This window comes from Eurosta solidaginis, chromosome 4 (genome assembly GCF_040869045.1).
Source record: "Eurosta solidaginis isolate ZX-2024a chromosome 4, ASM4086904v1, whole genome shotgun sequence".
Lineage (NCBI taxonomy): Eukaryota > Metazoa > Arthropoda > Insecta > Diptera > Tephritidae > Eurosta > Eurosta solidaginis.
Window position 1 is genome coordinate 97,623,856 of NC_090322.1, and position 22,157 is coordinate 97,646,012.

The 22,157-nt window shown below is 37.7% G+C and overlaps 1 protein-coding gene across 9 annotated transcripts in view; it reads right to left on the reverse strand.

Moving 5' to 3' along the window:
* PGAP1 (GPI inositol-deacylase) overlaps window positions 1–22,157 on the reverse strand; it is a 1,928,961-nt gene that overhangs the window by 173,746 nt on the left and 1,733,058 nt on the right. The window contains exon 17 of one of the 9 annotated variants that reach the window (XM_067782301.1): window positions 21,639–21,967. The exons of the other annotated variants lie outside the window; for them this stretch is intronic. Within the exon in view, the coding sequence (XP_067638402.1) occupies window positions 21,838–21,967 (130 nt within the window). The 3' untranslated portion in view covers window positions 21,639–21,837. Of the gene's footprint in view, window positions 1–21,638; window positions 21,968–22,157 lie in introns of those variants that run through there. 9 annotated transcript variants of the gene reach the window in all.

Consider the following 22,157-nt stretch of genomic DNA (forward strand, 5'->3'; position numbering starts at 1 on the left):
GCGTTTGTTATCGAGCCCGTCAATGAAGTACTATTTTTTTCAGGTACACTTGTATCGCTAGCAACAACCCCAGTATCGGTAACTGTTATTGTTGGAGCTAAAGATACCGGTGGAGGTGTAGGATGAATTGGGGAGTCCAGCGAAATCAACATTGGTGACGTAGAAAAAACAGCCGATTAGTTGGTGCATCATTTAATTTGCCAGAGATCGCCTCGCTAAAAGTCTGGACAGAACAAAACAAATATATCTAAATAGAAATGAAGTCTCGACAGAACGAAACAAATATATGTAAATAGAAATAGTTAAGGATAAGACATTCACACATACACACATGTACAAAATGAACCTCTGTAAATATTTATGAATACTACAACACATTATAAGAAAATTAGGATGAGAAAAGTGTATATAAAGTAAGATATTTTTGTAAATAAATCAGAATTCTTTGAACTCTCAAACAAAGCACTTCTTATTTTAATACAAAATGCTTCCCCCCACCAGAGGTATTGGACATTTGTTTAAGATTTGAGAACGCAATAGCTTCTCATTACAAACATTGTTTTGCTTCTTTAAAGTAATTTTTGGTTCCCCCCACCAGCGGTACGGGCCAATAAATTACTTTTGATATATGGCAATTTATGACTGCCTTATATTTGAGATCCTTACAAAATCTCAAGCTAGCTTAACACTACTCATTCTGCTTACTTGCTAAATTGAATTTGAAACAATTTTTTATAATCGATTTTCGCATGCAACACGAGAGTTTCAATAATACATAAAATGCTTAATTGCTAATTGTTTCTAGAACGCTAGTAATAATTGTGTCGCTTGCAATGCGATCACACTTTGTTAAGCTATGTGTTTCACAGGTGTCCCATATGTAAAGTTATGTCAAGTGCGATTGAGACTTCAGCCTGTTGACTCAGCAATGTGTACCGCGTGCATTAGCGTGGTCAGGTACACTACAGGTGATTTAAAAAAGTGATAAAGAAATGCGTTCAAATTTAACCAAATTTTCATATTAAAAAAAAAAAATATTCAAATAAAAAGTTGAAGCAAGATAGCAAAGGCAAGTTGCTCCTCTTTTGTATGTATTCACGAAAAACACAACTTTATCTCCAAACCTCTCAGCTGAGTATGTAATATTCGGTTACACCCGAACTTAACCTTCCTTACTTGTCGAAATTAGATTTGGTAAGAGCTTATCACCAAATTCCAATGGCAAAAGAGGATATCTATAAAACTTCCATTACGACACCTTTCGGTATGTTCGAATTTGTACGAATGCCTTTTGGTCTTAAAAATTCGGCAAAACCTTTCAACGATTCAATAACGAAATAGTCAATGGTTTAGATTTTGTTTTTACATATATCCATGAACTCTTAGTCGCGAGTGTAAACAAGGACCTCCAGCGGGTTAGGGGGTAGAATATACCCGCGGTAGGTATGCCTGCCGTAAGAGGCGACTAAAATACCAGATTCAAGGGGTTGTGTAGCACAACCTTTTCAGGTTGCCAGCGCAATATATAGCTTCTCCAAACCCAATTGTCAACCTCACCTTCGAGCGGCGAATCCCGTTTCATTAACAGATGAGGCTCTGGCGACCCCAAGCTCCTCATGGAACTTGGGGGTGGGGAGGGAGGGATGGCCTGAAGGTTTAATGTGACCATATAAATCGTTCCCGAGATGGTCGGGCTAGCACCTTAATGGAGCTGTGTTACCGGAGCGTACCGGATCTGTATCCGGCAAAGGATCATCACATCGATAACCCTCCCCAAAGCCTTCGGAGAGCAACCTTATCGCTACAACAACAACAACAACAGCGTAAACGAGGAACAAAATTTTGAAGATGTTCGAGTACTTTTTCAACGTCTTGCAGATTACGGTTTGAATATTAAACCAAGCAAATGTACTTTTGGCGTTACTAATGTTGGTTTTTTAGGACATAACATCTCTGCAACGGGAATTCAATGTAATTCTGAATGCCCAAAATCTATTAACCAAGCTCAAAAGTTTATCGGCATGGTAAATTATTACTACCGATATATACCAAAATTAGCAGAGTTTACGACAATTATGTCGCAAAAACGAGGTTTGAAGTTTGGAAATAATAAAACACGTCTTTGCGTTTCAGCTTTACTAAGAAGAAGAAGTTAAGGTTTTATTATTAAGAGTTGAGTAGGTAGATAACTGCAAGCTATACGTACGTACATATATATTCATACATTTGTACATAGTATGTATAAGAGAATTTAAAGAACAGTAAGAAATGAAGAAATGTGCACTGTGTGCAAGATAGGTGAATAATTTCTATAAAATTAATTCCAACACCTTCACTTAGAAAATATTTACTTTTTGTTAACTTAATAAATCATTACAAGTTTCAATAAGTTTTCATTGCAATAAAGTTTCAGTATACAATTACCAGATGTTTTATTTCAGTGGCTTCAATAATAAACTATTTAAAAATATATTAATTAATTTTCAATTCAAATTTAGTTCTTTAGAGCAAAATAATTGTTTGTCCGCCTGCATTTTGGCTTTGTAAGAAAATCTGCGGCATTGAGTTTAGAATCAATATGATTAAATTTAACATTCTTAGATTTTACATGTCCACGTATGAAGTGATGTCTTATATCTATATGTTTTGTTCGCGATTGATATAAGTTATTGTCCGCCAGACAAATAGCCCCCTATTGTCACAGTATATGGAAATCGTGCCTGGTGCACTATCCAATAATTCACGTAACAAATTGCGAAGCCAGAATGCTTCTTGTGTTGCAGAACCCATTGCCATGTACTCTGATTCAGTAGTTGAAATGGCAACAGTAGGCTGCTTCTTTGAATACCACGATACAGGACCTCCTTGAACAGTAAACATATATCCAGGCGTAGATCGCCTGTCATTTTCATCGCCAGCCCAGTCCGCGTCACAGAAACCTTTCAGATCAGATTCGAGGTGTTTGTTGAACGTCAATTTATAGTGCAATATACCTTTTAGATAGCGCATAATTCTTTTCACACGCTGATTAAACATCACCTGGAGTACTGACCAGATTACATTCTAACATATTAAACTTCGCCAAAATGTCTTGGATGTAAAGCGATTGATCGAGTGATATTATACTTGTAGCAACCTAGCCTTTAATATTAAATAAGAACACACTAATTATGTACATATATATTTCACTGGTACTTTAATATGTGTATTTCGCACACGCACTCCAAGACAATACAATACAATACAATCCAATACGATATATTACAATATATTATATTCCATACCAGGTTTACCATGAACATTACTTTTGCTCCGATACAGGTCTTCACATCCCTCCCTTATTTTGCAGTTTCAAACAAAGCTTTTCTGAGTGTCTGGTCTCTCAGCTTCGCAGTGAGGTTCGAACCTATAATTTTCCGTTTTGGTACAATTATACTGAAGTATTGCACGAGGTGGTGACGCCGAGTTTAAGTTTATTGGAAGATCAGTTTCGAGCGATGTTTCTGGAGGTAGTGTCGAAGAATCGGTTTCATCCACTGCAGTGAAAGCAATTGGTACTTTTTTTTACGTGACTTATATTTCTCCGAACGGTCTTCTCACCGCTCCTTATGATGACTTCGTTCCCGTTTGTCTCTAAGACTTCGTATTCGGTCGTGTCAAAAGTTGGTGTCAGCTTATGCGGGAGGACCACATTACGTAGCACTACTTTATCTTCTGGTACTATATCCGATACCTTTGCTAGTCTCTTCTTATCCCCCTTATCCTTTCCTTTTTGTTTGTTGATAGTGTCTAAATCTCTTGCTGCCGAGACAATCATATCTTCTGATATTTCCTCAATTCCAGGTATGTTATCCCTTATTACCCGATTGAACATTAATTGGGTTGGCGGTGAACCCGTGGTGCTGTGAGGAGTCATATTGTACATCAACAGGAATTTTTGAATATCTTCAATGTAATTACGTTTATTGCTATGTGCTATTTTCAAACGCTTCACCAGTGACCGGTTCATATTTTCCACATCTCCATTGGCTTGTGGCCAATAGGGCGGTGTCGTTATCAAAGCCTGTTGTTGTCCTTGCAAAAATTTTTGAACTCACTGCTCACAAACTGTCTTCCATTGTCTGCTCGAATGGATGTAGGTATACCAAGCCGACAAAAGATTTCATTCAAGACGTTGATAATAGCTTCTGAAGTGATTTTACGCAAAAATTTTACTTCCTGGTAACGAGAATAGTAGTCGATAAGCACAAATATATAATCATTGTTAGGCAACGGCCCCAGCAGGTCCATGGCCACACATTGTCAGGGACCATTCGGTAACGCATGTCTGTTCATCGGGGTAGGGTTATTAGGTTTTGAAACCACCAAACAATCCCGGCAGTCAACGAACGGCCACCAGACCTTGGCTCTTACTCTCCGTTTCATAGCTGATTCGCCTGGATGACCCTTTGAATAACTATTCGAGTCCCGCGTAATATTATTTCACCAACAGCCAGCAGTTCCTAGCAGAAAGGGTAAAAACTACTTTTTGAGTCCGTTGGCCAGGAATCGTATTTAATGTATTCGAGTGTAGCTCTTATCTCTTCATCTTTGGCACTCCTCTTGGCAATTTCGGAGATAGTGAGGGAAGACGGATTTGAGTACGATATTATATGAAATATATTTTGTTCACCGTTCTCATCAAAATTGCTTGTGTTCTCAATTTTGCAAAGCCTCTAAATGGAATCATTAATGTTTTCTTTCCCCGCACGATAAATTACTTTAAATTTGTAAGATTGCAGCCTCAGAAGCCACCTTTCTATCCTAGCCGGAGGTTTGGACGTAGGCTTAAAAATGGCTTCTAGCGGCTTATGATCAGTGAGAAGCTCAAATTCTAGACCAGTTAAATAAAAATAGAATCTCTCCACCGCCCATACAAGAGCTAAACTTTCTTTCTCCGAGTCAAACTGAATAAGGACAGCTCCTAAAGCTACGGGGCTCGCATCCGCTACCAGCCTATTCTTACGTTTTGGATTGAAATACGGCAGTTTTTGTATGCTGGCAAGAAGCGTCTTTAATTTCTGAAAGGAAGCCTGTTGTTTTGGCCCTCACCTGATGTTACAATTAGTGTTCAGTATGCTTCTCAATGGTTCAGTTATATCAGCCATGTCTGGGATAAATTTTCCAACATACGTGACTAGGCCCAGGAAACTTCTAATCTCTTCCTTGCTATTTGGTGCTCTAAAGCTTTGAATTGTATTTATTTTCTCTGGGTTTGGTAATATACCCTCATCGGACAAGGTATGTCCCAGGAACTTTAATTCTTTTGCTCGCTATACACATTTTTCATGATTTAATAAAACGCAATTATTTTTAAAAATGTCTAGAACTTTTCCCAAAGCCTCATCAGATTCCGTTTCTGTTTCCCCGAAAACTATAATATCATCGATATAATTAAACAGTTTTTACAAGGAGATAATAGTCCTTCTAAAACTCGTTGAAACAATTCTGGGGCTGAGTTAATACCAAACATTAATCTTTTATATCGGAAAAGACCTTTTTGCGTAATGAACGTGGTAATTTCTCTTGAAGATTCATCCACTTCGAGCTGGTGTTACGCCCATTTCAAGTCGAGCCGTGAAAATAATTTTGCGCCCCTTAATTTAGTCATAAACGTGTCAAACGTTGGCAATGGGTAATTTTCCCTAAGAACCGCTTGGTTCGCCCTGCACATATAGACGCACATACGCATTTCCCTATTTTCCTTAAAGACAATCACAATTGGTGAGATCCAACGACTTGGTCCTACCACTGGCTCAATGATGTCCTGTTTAATTGCTTCATTTAATTTTCGCTCAACCTTCTCCTCCAGAGCAATGGGTATTTGCCGCATAGGCTGTTGTATTGGTTTGACTGAAAGGTCTAGTGATAAGGTTATTTTGATAACCTTAATTTTGGGAAATGGGTTTACAGTTTCAATACTATTCACGTTTCGACCTAGTTTTAGAAAGTGCAATTTGTTTGCTGTCTCATGACCTAAAAGAGATTGTGTTGCGTTCTCAATTACATAAAATGTTGCAATTAATTCTTTATCGCCCCAATAGTTACCGGTGCTTCAAATACGAAAAGGACTTTGAGGAGCTGACTCGCAGCATATGCTTTGAACTGATTCGCTGATTGTGTACGAACGTTAAATAAAACAGCCTTTTTCTCGTTTAACTCAATCCATTTATCATGGCTGAGCAGGTTGAAACTCGATTCTGAGTCAATCACCATAGAAATGGCATATTCATCTTCTTGGCCATAACAATTTACTTTAAAACACCCCGTATCAGCAAACTTATTTTCCATAAAATCTGTTTCTTCGTCAATATATTTTACAGTGGAAGATTTGAAACGACGCTTTTTTGGACTGTCACGGTTATATTCCCCCGGCTTACGCTTTTGGCCATTTGTCTTACACTTCCTAGCGAAATGGCCTATCAGGCCGCATTTATTGCATTTCGATTTTCGCGCCGGGCAGCTATCATCGTAGTATTTGTGCCCCAACCTGCCGCATCTGCCACATTCACTGGAACTATCTTTTTCTTGTCGGGTTTTCAACGATATCTTGTTGACATTCTCACCATCTGGTTTTGCCACCATACTTTACGACTGCTTGTTAATTTGTTCGTGCACCTGGCACGCTCCAATAACTTCATCTAAGTTTTGTTCTTTTTCAAGAAGTCGGTTTTTAAGTTCAGACGGTGCCCAAGAATCAATTTATTTGTCTTCTAAGCAATTATTTTCGATTTCACTTTTGGTTGATCCAAAATCGCATCCGGACATTTGATGTCTCAGGCGCAACAAAAATGTATTGACATCTCCTCCTGACGGACATAATTTCCTAAATAAATGTCCTTCAAAGGTGGAATTACGTGTAATATATTAAAAAGAAAAAAGAAAAGAGCACCCGGAATATTGAATATAACTTTTTGCAATTGGGGCCCACCAAAATGCAGTAGTTTGTTCCTTTGCTTAACAGGGGCAATTATTTCTTCAGATTGAAGGAATAGAGACAAGGATCGGGATCATTTTTCCCACTCATTACGCAGTAACGATTTGTCTATATTATCGCATAAGAACGGCTTGAATTCAGTCATTTTCGTTTAAATACTTTCGTACACCGAACGCAAAACTTTATTACAATACCCCGGCTGAAGTTTCGAAGCAACGTCGCAATTTTAATTTAATTTGTATGCTTGTCGCCAAATTAATAGTTCGCTTGCACAATTCGATGTGCACTCCTATAATTTCCAATGCAAAACTTGTGATGTTTCACAATCTAATGCACAATAAAATTGTTCTATATTCATGTACCTATATAAACCCAATTTAATGCGCTGCTCTCGTCTGCTAAGTATTCGAATCTCTCTACATCAATTCAATGATTATCTCAAAGAAGCAATTTAATGCGTACGTCTATGCACCAATTCAATGGCCTGCAACACATAACAAATTTTCCAAAACATATTACCAATGGAAATATATGTAAGACCAATTAAATGCGCTGCTTTTGCAAACATAAATCGTTTTGCTCTGTATCACCTCACCTGTTTTTTTAAATCCTGCTTTTTTAAAATCCTGATTTTTTAAAATTCTGCTTCTCAGAATCCCGACTTAGAAAATTCTGTATTTAAATGTAATGAAAATAATGTTAAAGTGGACATGTCATTACTTTGAAAAGTGCGCACTTTTCAAAGTAATGACATGTCCACTTCAACATTTTTTATATTATATTTAAATACAACACTGTGTACACATTATTTTTTATTTTATTATTCCACCCATATGAACAAACATATGTATGTATGTACACATGTTTATTGACGAATTGCTGGAACTAGAAATACCGTTATACATCGTAGACTAAGGCCCTTATTATGTATGTCACCGTGAATGTTTGCGTCGCATTCACTCACATTCACATTCACCCAGAATTCGTATTTTGTAACTTCTTACGTATTCGCGTTCGTTCTCTTACGTAGTCACTACGTATTCACCACGTATTCACTGAGATTGTCAATCCCAATACGTAGCCAGTATAACCACTTATTACTTTTGTTATTTCGCTAAACTTTGCAGTGCAATTTTTTCGGAATAACATCATTTTAACGAGCTGGCAATATTGCAGGTAAACACCTGATAATTGTAAATAAGAGACGGTGTAAATCAATAGATGTTAATATTGTTGTTAAGTGCAGTGTTTATTATTTCAATAATTCAAATTCCATTTTGTGAACCTGTAAAAATAATAAAGAAAACAAACATACTTATGCCTGAGTGTATAACTTTAGCCTCCTTTTTCAAATGCCAAATAAAATGTTAATACGAAATAAATGGAAAACTGTTTTGAATCATTCCCAAATCGGTTTTATGGCTATGTTCATATCTTCTTCCCAGCTTCTTTTACATTTGTGGTGGTGCTTTCGAGTGATGTGTACCATTTGCTGGTAATTGTAATTTTTTTTGGCAATAATCCTCTACGGATGGAAAATGTGTTGCTGGCTGTAAAAACCGAGCCATTGTAACAGTAGCAGCACAACAATTGTCAAAGATAATACAACATCCTTGCAATAACCGACTCGTTGAGGCTCAATTTTTGCCAATGAAACTAAAGGCACCTATTTTCCCAGCTAGACCCCAAGTCTGAAGGTACAATTTTGATGCAAGGGGCCTTTATCGACCGGGGTGACGCGTTTCCATTCTTCTTTTGCTATGCCTTAATACACGGTTTTAATAATAGGGTTCATTGAGCTGCATCTAGTGGTTCGCTTAGATGCTCCATTTGGAAACCATTTAGCTGGAACTGCTTGGTCAGCACCCCATTTCCCTCTTTAGAGGCCTGTACTTACTCCAGTGAGAGTAGTGTAGGTCGGGAGTCTATATTGGCGACGGCTCACACACAATCGGTCGGTTAATTGCTTTATACTTCTTCAGCAGCTTTGATTTTATCTTTTCACCAAGTGCGAGCGGCATGCTGGGGTTCTTTATTTTTCTAATAACGTAAGCCTTTCAGTAGCGACGACATTACCAGCCCGAAAAAGCTACGGAAGCCCAAGGAAACTTGCTTTCAACAGGGGTGGACCATAATTAGAGGGGTGCCAGAGGCGTTGGTTCCACAATACAATTGAAGAGATGGTTGGTGTCATGTGAGGTTACAAGCAGGACATATGTTTTGTATGTGGGGGTTGATTCTGAATAGGTAAGAGTTTAACCTGTTACAGTATCTAGATCGAGGTTGAGCTAGAGTGACTCTCGTTTCCCTTGTGAGTGTGCGTTCCTCTTCTGCAAGTTTTGGGTATTGTTCTTCGAATACTGGATTCACCGGGCAATTCCTGGCACAAAGGTCCGACGCCTGTTTGTGGAGTTCACTGAGGACCTACTTGTATTTTTGGCTTCATACGGCTGTGTTGTCAGGTGCCGTATTTCCTCATAATGCTTACGGAGATTACTCCTTAAGCCCCTGGGCGGTGTTGGCTCATCAATCAGATGTCTGCTGTGATGCCTATGTTTCTGGGTATTCAACCGGAACTGTTTGGTTAGCATCTAATTTCTCTCCCTGATGGGGAGTATTCTCGCCTCATTGTGTAAATGGTGTTCTGCGGACATAAGAAGACAACCCGAGGCGGTTCTAAGGGCAGTATTTTGGCAGGCCTGTAGCTTTTTACACTGAGTAGTCTTTAGGCTTGACGATCACATCGGGGAGGCGTAGCATGCTATCGGCTAGCCAATTGCTTTGTAAGTGGTAATGAGCGTTTCTTTATCTTTATCTGGAGAGATCAGGAGATAGTTGTCTATTTTATTACCTATCTCATCGATGGGTGGCCCGGGACCTGTAGCCATTATCTTGCAGTGAGGGGCTTCGATATATAGAAGTTAAACAGAAGCGAGGATAGGACACCACCCCTTGGTACCCCTTACCTAATTCCTCTGGGCTTAGATGTTGCGTACCTGAATTGTACCAATGCTTGTCGATTATTTGCGATACACTTTTGAGACTCGAAATAATTCACTACGTTGTTCGAGAATCAGCAGAATCACCGATTTATAAGAACATTTTAAAACAAAAGTAGCACGGAGGTATAATTATTATAGTTATTAAAAAATCCACAATAAAATTATTATTTTTATTTTCCTATTACTCAGAATTAATTTTTGACATAAAACTAAGAAAGACGAAAGATAGTGACAAAACTATAGTATAACGATTAGTTATAATCAGTGACTCATTTTAAAGGCTTTTTTTCTTGACTCGAAAAAGTCCGGTTAAAAACTATTCCTTCGTGAAGTTGTATGGGATTCCGGGGATGCCCATAGCATTTTCATGACGAATCATGCTTCCTTTTTCAAAAAAATCTACACAAAGAAATAAAATCCGGATATTTATTTTATAAGTCCGAAAATTAAAGGGTAATTCTCTACTTTAGCTCACAATTGCTAAAACTCGTCCAAAAATATCGGAAGGTGTCAAAAGACGCGTTTGATCCCAGGACCACGAATCCGAAAGCGGAAATTTCAAATTTTATTTCTGTCAAAAGATATTTCCAAAAAACGCAAAATGGCCCCGGATCGTTCCGAAACGGGGGGTGGGATTCATAGTATTTTTGCGCAGAACACCTTTCTGCATTGGCGGTCTTCGGCCGCGCTTATAAAAAATACCCTGGGTGGGTCCAACACCGGTTTGGAGACCAAATCTATATCCGCGCAAAACACTTTTACCCAGTTTTTCTTGTGGGTACAACAAAATCATCAAAATTACAACAACCACGTGAAAATTTTCAATTTTGTTTGCAAATATCTCCTAAAAAAAATTTCCAATTTCCGCTTTCGGGTTCGTGATCCTGGGTCCAAAGCCCGTCTTTTGACACCTCTTTAGCAGTTGTGAGCTAAAATAAAGAATTAACAATAAAAGTTAAATCCAAACTTATATTTTTTATTAACAGAATAAAAGTACGACCCTATAACTAAGATACGGTTCATCCAAATGAAACGAATTTTTCACCAATCCATTCTCGTAAATATCTGGATTTGAAACCTGTAGGGACACTTTAAAATTTTTGCTTCTAGCACTAGAAACTTGTTACCGAAAAATCATAACCCACTGTTGTTGTTCTTGTAGCGATAAAGAAACTCCCCGAAGGTTTCAGGGAGTGTTATTGATGGTCCTTTACCGGATAAATATCCGGTATGTTCCGGTAACAAGCACCATTAAGGTACAAGCTCGGCCGTGTCGGGAACGATTTAATATGACCACATTGAACCTTCTAGGCCATACCAACATTTTTTTGAGGGACTTTTATTACAAAAGAAATAACTTTTCTGGTCCCTGGCTATAATTTGTATAGGCTTCGCTTATATTTTTTTTATTCCTGTAAAATTTTTTGATAAATGTACATTGAACGAAGCTCTAAATATAACATTTATGTCTATGGAAAATTTCAATCTTTTTTTCCCGAAATGCTAAGATTTTTACTCAAAAATTATAAAAAAAACGACAATGAAAAAACCAAGTGAATGAAGCAAATGCGACTCAGAAGCAAGTGAATATTTTGACAGTAAAAATGAGTGTTCGTGACACTTTGCGTCGCTATATAATACGAAAAAACGTAAGACAATCACCTACAGTCACCGATAGTCACTGAGAGTCACCGAAGTGAATGAATGCTCTTATATGATACGAATTTGGTTTCACTTGGGTGAAAGTGACTCTTCGCGTCGCTTTGTGTTATACATAATAACGCCATAAAAGTCATTGTAGGTGAAAGTACCTCACAATTTTATAAACTCGTATAAAATTTACAAAAGGAGCTTATTTATGCGAAAACTCAAATACAAAGAAGGGAAAATGGAGAAATAATAAGAAAGAAAAGAAACATAATTAAAAAAAAAAACAAGCAACCACGAAGAGTTATTAAAAAAAAGGAATGAATTTAATCAACCAAGTTATTTGAAGAGAGTTGCAAAAAATATTTCAAATTACAAGACTAAAATATTTACATACATATATAAAAACATATTACGAATAAAGTTGTTTATTTGATTTCTAAAATCGCTGTGTATGGGTTTGAATACTTTCGCTGCGTATGTCGGTTCATTTCGTTGTTCAGAAAGTTTATCTAAAGGGTAAGTACATTAAAAGCAGAATTTGTGAAGCCGGATTTAGCAAAAGCAGAATTTTGGAAAACCAGGATTTTGGGAAAGCAAAATTTTAGAAAACAGAATTTTGCGAGGTAGAATTTTCTAAAACAGGCAAACGTTACGCTCCCGTCAACCCGTCAAATTCACCACGCCTTTGTTCGATAAAATAATCAGATCGTCTACGTAAATGGCAACGATCAAAAAGCTCTTTTTATCATTTTTCTTATAAACACATGCGTCTGTCAAACTCGACGAAAACCCAAATTCTTTGAGAGCACGGCCAAGCTGATGGTTCCACACACGACTTGCTTGCTTGAGGCCGTAAAGCAATTTGTGCAAGAGACATACCTTTTCTGAACCATCAGAAAAAATTTCAGGTTGAACCATATATATCTCCTCCTCTAACTCTCCGTGTAAAAACGCAGTAACTGCATCCATATGATGGATATGTAAGTCATATTTAGCGGCTAGAGCAAGCAACACTCGAATTGATGTGTAGCGAACAACTGGAGAGAACGTTTCATCATAATCTACACCTTTACATTGAGCACATCCCCTGATTACTAATCTGGCCTTAAAACAACTGACGCCACCGTCAGAACCGTACTTAGTTTAAAAAACTCACCAAATTGAGATTGCCTTTCGTCCTGGTAGCAAATCAGTTAGCGTCAATGTTTGGTTTTTTTTTCAATGATTGCATTTCCGTTTGCATAGCTTGAATCCTACGGGGTAGGCTGATATCAAGTGATATCTCTAGCGTAGGGTGAAGAGGGTCTTCTGGAAGGGATAAAGGTGGGATTTGCGTAAGGGCAGTACCCACCGAGCCATCCACAAATACTAAATCCAGCATTTTATTTCCACTATTTGGAACATTGTTAATCTGTAAAAGAGATGAGTCTAACAAACAATTGAGAAACTCATGTTGAGCAGTGGGAGTTAAAAAGTTTGAATCACTTATACTAACCCAACTAACTGTTGGCAAGTTAAAGTCACCAACAACAACAAGTCGATCGTTATCTCTCAACTGCGAATGGCCGAGCTATGACTAGCATAAACATCCATATCCGAGCGAGGTGGTATATACGAACAGAAACCAATTACGCTATAGCTACCGAATGAAAGCCTAACTGCTATGAATTCGATATGAGAGCTATTGTTCAGCGAAATCAACTCAGATGGTAGGTTAGATTCAACAGCAATAAGGACACCTCCCGCTCTGGAGATGCGATCAGGCCGATAAACAGCATATTTCGTAAAAGCTACAACTTGTGCAGAAAAGTTGAAAGAATTAAAGCGCAAAATACACGACACGAACATTTCCGCGAACATTCCGCAATCTTGTTCGCAGCTTTGGCCATACACCATACGAACTTTTGGCCGAAAATTAGTTCTCTTTCAAAAATTTTTTATTGTCCATTTTACTTTTCCGCGTACTTCTGTTCCGTTCAGAAATTACTACGATTATGAGCTATTTCGTCATACACGCACGAACAGCTCGCGCAAATGTTCGATTTTGATTTTTGGCGAACATTTGCGCGAACTGGCAAACACCACCATACACGACAGAAAAGGTCGCAGAAACATGACATAACGTTCGCGGAAATGTTCGTGTCGTGTATTTGGCGCTTAAGGAAGAATGGAACAAGTTTTGATCGTAAACCACGAACATTTTGGTAATTAATGAGAAGACGGGACAGATCAGCAATTACCTTTGTGTTGTTATTACTGTGTTTGTCATACCGTTTTTTGACTGTAACAAAACAGGTTCGGCCCTCGCCTTTCTTGTGAACAAGTGAACCACAGTATGCTTTGGCAAAAAGAGGAATCAAGTACCTTATCGATATATTCATCTGAAAGAGATATTTTAAATGAGGAGATGTCTCTCTCATATTTAAAGTTAAATTTATAAACATTGATGTTACTAGTGGGTGCAACACCAAGTTCAGAACAAACGTAATGAGCAATATCATTTCCGGTAAGCGAGGAGTGTAATTGGGACACAAATACAGCCCTACGAGGTGGCACGGCTGTCACCTGCAAAGAAGTAGCCGGTAGCGCACCAGAGAGCTGGGAAGTTGCGGCCGTTTTAGGACAGTTGACAGTTGCTTGGCCTAGCGTTGGTTATCGAGCCCGTCAATGAAGTACTATTTTTTTCAGGTACACTTGTATCGCTAGCAACAACCCCAGTATCGGTAACTGTTATTGTTGGAGTTAAAGATACCGGTGGAGGTGTAGGATGAATTGGGGAGTCCAGCGAAATCAACACTGGTGACGTAGAACAAACAGCCGCAAAGGTACCACTATTAGTTGGTGCATCATTTAATTTGCCAGAGATCGTCTCGACAGAACAAAACAAATATATGTAAATAGAAATAGTTAAGGATAAGACATTCACACATTATAAGAAAATTAGGATAAGAAAAGTGTATATAAAGTAAGATATTTTTGTAAATAAATCAGAATTCTTTGAACTCTCAAACAAAGCACTTCTTATTTTAATACAAACTGCTTCCCCCCACCAGAGGTATGGAGAATTTGTTTAAGATTTGAGAACGCAATAGCTTCTAATTACAAACATTGTTTTGCTTCTTTAAAGTAATTTTTGGTTCCCCCTACCAGCGGTAAGGGCCAATAAATTACTTTTGATATATGGCAATTTACGACTGTCTTATATTTGAGATCCTTACAAAATCTCAAGCTTAACACTACTCATTCTGCTTACTTGCTAAATTGAATTTGAAACAATTTTTTATAATCGAATTCCGCATGCAATACGAGAGTTTCAATAATGCATAAAATGCTTAATTGCTAATTGTTTCTAGAACGCTAGTAATAAGTGTGCCGCTTGCAATGCGATCACACTTTGTTAAGCTATGTGTTTCACAGGTGTCCCATATGTAAAGTTATGTCAAGTGCGATTGAGACTTCAGCCTGTTGACTCAGCAATGTGTATCGCGTGCATTAGTGTGGTCAGGTACACTACAGGTAATTTAAAAAAAGTGATAAAGAAATGCGTTAAAATTTAACCAAATTTTCATATTTAAAAAAAACAGTTGAAGAAAGATAGCAAAGGCAAGTTGCTCCTCTTTTGTATGTATCCACGAAAAAGACAATTTTATCTCCAAACCTCTCAGCTGAGTATGCAATATTCGGTTACACCCGAACTTAACATTCCTTACTTGTCGAAATTAGATTTGGTAAGAGCTTATCACCAAATTCCAATGGCAAAAGTGGATATCTATAAAACTGCCATTACGACACCTTTCGGTATCTTCGAATTTGTACGAATGCCTTTTGATCTTAAAAATTCGGCAAAACCTTTCAATGATTCAATAAAGAAATAGTCAATGGTTTAGATTTTGTTTTTACATATATCCATGGACTCTTAGTCGCGAGTGTAAACGAGGAACAACATTTTGAAGATGTTCGAGTACTTTTTCAACGTCTTACAGATTACGGTTTGAATATTAAACCAAGCAAATGTACTTTTGGCGTTACTAATGTTGGTTTTTTAGGACATAACATCTCTGCAACGGGAATTCAACGTAATTCTGAATGCCCAAAATCTATTAACCATGCTCAAAAGTTTATCGGCATGGTAAATTATTACTACCGATATATGAGGCGTTTATTTTGAAAGTGGCATGGGTCATTTCCAACTCATGGTCTTAAATGCATTGTTATTTTTGAACGAATGCATATATAGATGGTTCTACAATAATAAAATAATAATAAGAATTGCATCTTTTGGATATTGGACTCTAACAAACTGGAGGCGAGGAGAGATACAAACAAATTATCACTGAACCTAAACGACATGAAATGACTTATGCCACTTTCAAAATAAACGGCTCATATACCAAAATTAGCAGAGTTTACGACAATTATGTCGAAAAACGAGGTTTGAAGTTTGGAAATAATAAAACACGTTTTTTCGTTTCAGCTTTACTAAGAAGAAGAAGTTAAGGTTTTATTATTAAAAGTTGAGTAGGTAGATAACTGCAAGCTATACGTACGTACATATATATTCATACATTTGTATGTACATAGTATGTATAAGAGAATTTAAAGAACAGTAAGAAATGAAGAAATGTGCACTGTGTGCAAGATAGGTGAATAATTTCTATAAAATTAATTCCAACACCTTCACTTAGAAAATATTTACTTTTTGTTAACTTAATAAATCATTACAAGTTTCATTAAATTTTCATTGCAATAAAGTTTCAGTATACAATTACCAGATGTTTTATTTCAGTGGCTTCAATAATAAACTATTTAAAAATATATTAATTAATTTTCAATTCAAATTTAGTTCTTTAGAGCAAAATAATTGTTTGTCCGCCTGCATTTTGGCTTTGTAAGAAAATCTGCGGCATTGAGTTTAGAATCAATATGATTAAATTTAACATTCTTAGATTTTACATGTCCACGTATGAAGTGATGTCTTATATCTATATAAGTTATTGTCCGCCAGACAAATAGCACCCCTATTGTCACAGTATATGGAAATCGTGCCTGGTGCATTTTCCAATAATTCACGCAACAGATTACGAAGCCAAAATGCTTCTTGTGTTGCAGAACCCATTGCCATGTACTCTGATTCAGTAGTTGAAATGGCAACAGTAGGCTGCTTCTTTGAATTCCACGATACAGGACTTCCTTGAACAGTAAACATATATCCAGTCGTGGATCGCCTGTCATTTTCATCGCCAGCCCAGTCCGCGTCACAGAAACCTTTCAGATCAGATTCGAGGTGTTTGTTGAACGTCAATTTATAGTGCAGTGTACCTTTTAAATAGCGCATAATTCTTTTCACAACAACCCAATGACGAAATTGTTGTTGTATCGACTGACCGCTCCAACCGCGAACTGTATGTCAGGGCGTGTTATTTGTGCCGCAAAAAAAGGCTTCCAACAGCCTCTTGATACGGTATCCCTTTGATTTTCTCAAGGGCGGACTCATGAGAAGGACACATTTCCTTAGTTAAACGCTGATTAACATCAGATGGAGTAGATTACTTTCTAACATATTAAACTTCGCCAAAATGTCTTGGATGTAAAGCGATTGATCGAGTGATATTATACTTGTAGCAACCTAGCCTTTAGTATTAAATAAGAACACACTAATTATATATATATATATATATATATATTTCGCTGGTACTTTAATATGTGTCTTCCGCACACGCACTCCAAGACAATACAATCCAATATGATATATTACAATATATTATATTCCACACCAGGATTACCATGAATATTAGTTTTGCTCCGATACAGGTCTCCACATCCCTCCCTTATTTTGCAACTTCAAACAAAACTTAGGTTGAGTGTCTGGTCTCTTAGCTTCGCAGTGAGGTTCGAACCTATAATTTTCCGTTTTGGTACAATTATACTGAAGTATTGCACGAGGTGGTGACGTCGAGTTTAAGTTTATTGGAAGATCAGTTTCGGGCGATGTTTCTGGAGGTAGTGTCGAAGAATCGGTTTCATCCACTGCAGTGAAAGCAATTGGTACTTTTTTTTACGTGACTTATATTTCTCCGAACGGTCTTCTCACCGCTCCTTATGATGACTTCGTTCCCGTTTGTCTCTAAGACTTCGTATTCGGTCGTGTCAAAAGTTGGTGTCAGCTTATGCGGGAGGACCACATTACGTAGCACTACTTTATCTCCTGGTACTATATCCGATACCTTTGCTAGTCTCTTCTTATCCCCCTTATCCTTTCCTTTTTGTTTGTTGATAGTGTCTAAATCTCTTGCTTCCGAGACAATCATATCTTCTAATATTTCCTCAATTCCAGGTATGTTATCCCTTATTACCCGGTTGAACATTAATTGGGTTGGCGGTGAACCCGTGGTGCTGTGAGGAGTCATATTGTACATCAACAGGAATTTTTGAATATCTTCAATGTAATTACGTTTATTGCTATGTGCTATTTTCAAACGCTTCACCAGTGATCGGTTCATATTTTCCACATCTCCATTGGCTTGTGGCCAATAGGGCGGTGTCGTTATCAAAGCCTGTTGTTGTCCTTGCAAAAATTTTTGAACTCACTGCTCACAAACTGTCTTCCATTGTCTGCTCGAATGGATGTAGGTATACCAAGCCGACAAAAGATTTCATTCAAGACGTTGATAATAGCTTCTGAAGTGATTTTACGCAAAAATTTTACTTCCTGGTAACGAGAATAGTAGTCGATAAGCACAAATATATCATGATTGTTAGGCAACGGCCCCAGCAGGTCCATGGCCACACATTGTCAGGGACCATTCGGTAACGCATGTCTGTTCATCGGGGTAGGGTTATTAGGTTTTGAAACCACCAAACAATCCCGGCAGTCAACGAACGGCCACCAGACCTTGGCTCTTACTCTCCGTTTCATAGCTGATTCGCCTGGATGACCCTCATGTGCTAGTTCTAACAATCTCGGCCGAAGAACCTTTGGAATAACTATTCGACTCCCGCGTAATATTATTTCACCAACAGCCAGCAGTTCCTGGCGGAAAGGGTAAAACTACTTTTTGTGTCCGTTGGCCAGGAATCGTATTTAATGTATTCGAGTGTAGCTCTTATCTCTTCATATTTGGCACTCCTCTTGGCAATTTCGGAGATAGTGAGTGAAGACGGATTTGAGTGCGATATTATATGAAATATATTTTGTTCACCGTTCTCATCAAAATTGCTTGTGTTCTCAATTTTGCAAAGCCTCTAAATGGAATCATTAATGTTTTCTTTCCCCGCACGATAAATTACTTTAAATTTGTAAGATTGCAACCTCAGAAGCCACCTTTCTATCCTAGCCGGAGGTTTGGACGTAGCCTTAAAAATGGCTTCTAGCGGCTTATGATCAGTGATAAGCTCAAATTCTAGACCAGTTAAATAAAAATAGAATCTCTCCAGCGCCCATACAAGAGCTAAACTTTCTTTCTCCGAGTCAAACTGAATAAAGACAACTCCTATAGCTACGGGGATCGCATCCGCTACCAGCCTAGTCTTACGTTTTGGATTGAAATACGGCAGTTTTGGTATGCTGGCAAGAAGCGTCTTTAATTTCTGAAAGGAAGCCTGTTGTTTTGGCCCTCACCTGAAGTTACAATTAGTGTTAAGTATGCTTCTCAATGGTTCAGTTATATCAGCCATGTCTGGGATAAATTTTCCAACATACGTGACTAGGCCCAGGAAACTTCTAATCTCTTCCTTGCTATTTGGTGCTCTAAAGCTTCGAATTGTATTTATTTTCTCTGGGTCTGGTAATATGCCCAGGTATGACAAGGTATGTCCCAGGAACTTTAATTCTTTTGCTCGCTATACACATTTTTCATGATTTAATAAAACGAAATTATTTTTAAAAATGTCTAGAACTTTTCCCAAAGCCTCATCAGATTCCGTTTCTGTTTCCCCGAAAACTATAATATCATCGATATAATTTAGACAGTTTTTAAAAGGAGATAATAGCCCTTCTAAAACTCGTTGAAACAATTCTGGGGCTGAGTTAATACCAAACATTAATCTTTTATATCGAAAAAGACCTTTGTGCTTAATGAACGTGGTAATTTCTCTTGAGGATTCATCCAATTCGAGCTGGTGATACGCCCATTTCAAGTCGAGCCGTGAAAATAATTTTGCGCCCCTTAATTTAGTCATAAACGTGTCAAACGTTGGCAATGCGTAATTTTCCTTAAGAACCGCTTGGTTCGCCCTGCACATATCGACGTACATACGCATTTCCCCATTTTCCTTAACGACAATCACAATTAGTGAGATCCAACGACTTGGTCCTGCCACTGGCTCAATGATGTCCTATTTAAGTGCTTCATTTAATTTTCGTTCAACCTTCTCCTCCAGAGTAATGGCTATTCGGAGCATAGGCTGTTGTATGGGTTTGACTGAAAGGTCTAGTGATAATTTTATTTTGATAACCTTAATTTCGGGAAATGGGTTTACAGTTTCAATACTATTCACGTTTCGACCTAGTTTTAGAACGTGCAATTTGTTTGCTGTCTCACGACCTAAAAGAGATTGTGTTGCGTTCTCAATTACATAAAATGTTGCAGTTAATTCTTTATCGCCCCCAATAGTTATCGGTGCTTCAAAGACGAAAAGGACTTTGAGGAGCTGACTCGCAGCATATGCTTTGAACTGATTCGCTGATTGTGTACGAACGTTAAATAAAACAGTTTTTTTCTCGTTTAACTCAATCCATTTATCATGGCTGAGCAGGTTGAAACGCGATCCTGCGTCAATTACCATAGAAATGGCATGCCCCCCAATGCAGCTTTCAATAAATTCATCTTCTTGGCCATAACAATTTACTTTAAAACACCCCGTATCAACAGACTTATTTTGCATAAAATCTGTTTCTTCGTCAATGTACTTTACAGTGGAAGATTTGAAACGAGGCTTTTTTGGACTGCCCGACTCATATTCCCCCGGCTTACGCTTTTGGCCTTTTGTCTTACACTTCCTAGCGAAATGGCCTATCAGGCCGCATTTATAGCATTTCGATTTTCGCGCCGGGCAGCTATCATCGTAGTATTTGTGTCCCAACCTACCGCATCTGCCACAGTCACTGGAACTATCTTTTTCTTGTCGGTTTTTCAACGATATCTTGTTGACAGGCTCACCATCTGGTTTTGCCACCATACTTCGCGACTGCTTGTTAATTTGTTCGTGCACCTGGCACGCTCCAATAACTTCATCTAAGTTTTGTTCTTTTTCAAGAAGTCGTTTTTTAAGTTCAGACGGTGCCCAAGAATCAATTAATTTGTCTTTTAAGCAATTAGTTTCGATTTCACTTTTGATTGATCTAAAATCGCATCTGGACATTTGATGTCTCAGGCGCAACAAAAATTTATTAAAATCTTCTCCTTCTGACGGACATAATTTCCTAAATAAATGCCTCTCAAAGGTGGAATTACGTGTGGGTGAGAAAAAATCATTCAATTTTCGCAGTAATATATTAAAAACATCATTTTTGGTATTCTCGTTAACTTCTACAAGAGCACCCGGAATATTGAATATAACTTCTTGCAATTGGGGCCCACCAAAATGCAGTAGTTTGTTCCTTTGCTTAACAGGGTCAATTTTTTCTTCAGATTGAAGGAATAGAGACAATGATCGGGACCATTTTTCCCACTCATTGCGCAGTAACGGTTTGTTTATATTATCGCATAAGAACGGCTTGAATTCAGTCATTTTGGTTTAAATACGTTCGTACACCGAACGCAAAACTTTATTGCAAATACCCCGGCTGAAGTTTCGAAGCAACGTCTCAATTTTAATTTAATTTGTATGCTTGTCGCCAAATTAATAGTTCGCTTGCACAACTCAATGTGCACTCCTATAATTTCCAATGCAAAGCTTTCACAATCTAATGAACAATAAAATGGTTCTCTATTCATGTACCTATATAAACCCAATTTAATGCGCTGCTCTCGTCTGCTAAGAATTCGAATCTCTCTTCATCAATTCAATGATTATCTCAAAGAAGCAATTTAATGCGTACGTCTATGCACCAATTCAATGGCCTGTAACACATAAAAAATTTACTACATTTAGATAATAATCGTGTTTGTCTAAATTTTCCAAAACATATTGCCAGTTCAATGGAAATATATGTAAGCACAATTAAATGCGCTGCTTTTGGAAACATAAATCGTTTTGCTCTGTATTACTTCAATAAATATCAAATCTGTTTTTTTCTTGCGCGCGTGCTATGCAAATTGAATTGCTTTTGGTTGTGTTCCTCTTTATGTGTGTGTGTTGAGCCCACACCGTGTCAAATTCACCACGCCTGATGCAGTACCTGCAATGAAACAGAAATACAATTATAATGCGTTTTATTAACGCAACTTCAGATCCCATTCTCGTCGCCAATCTAGCAACCTAGCCTTTAGTATTAAATAACACTAATTATATACATATATATATATTTCGCTGGTACTTTAATATGTGTCTTCCGCACACGCACTCCAAGACAATACAATACCATACAA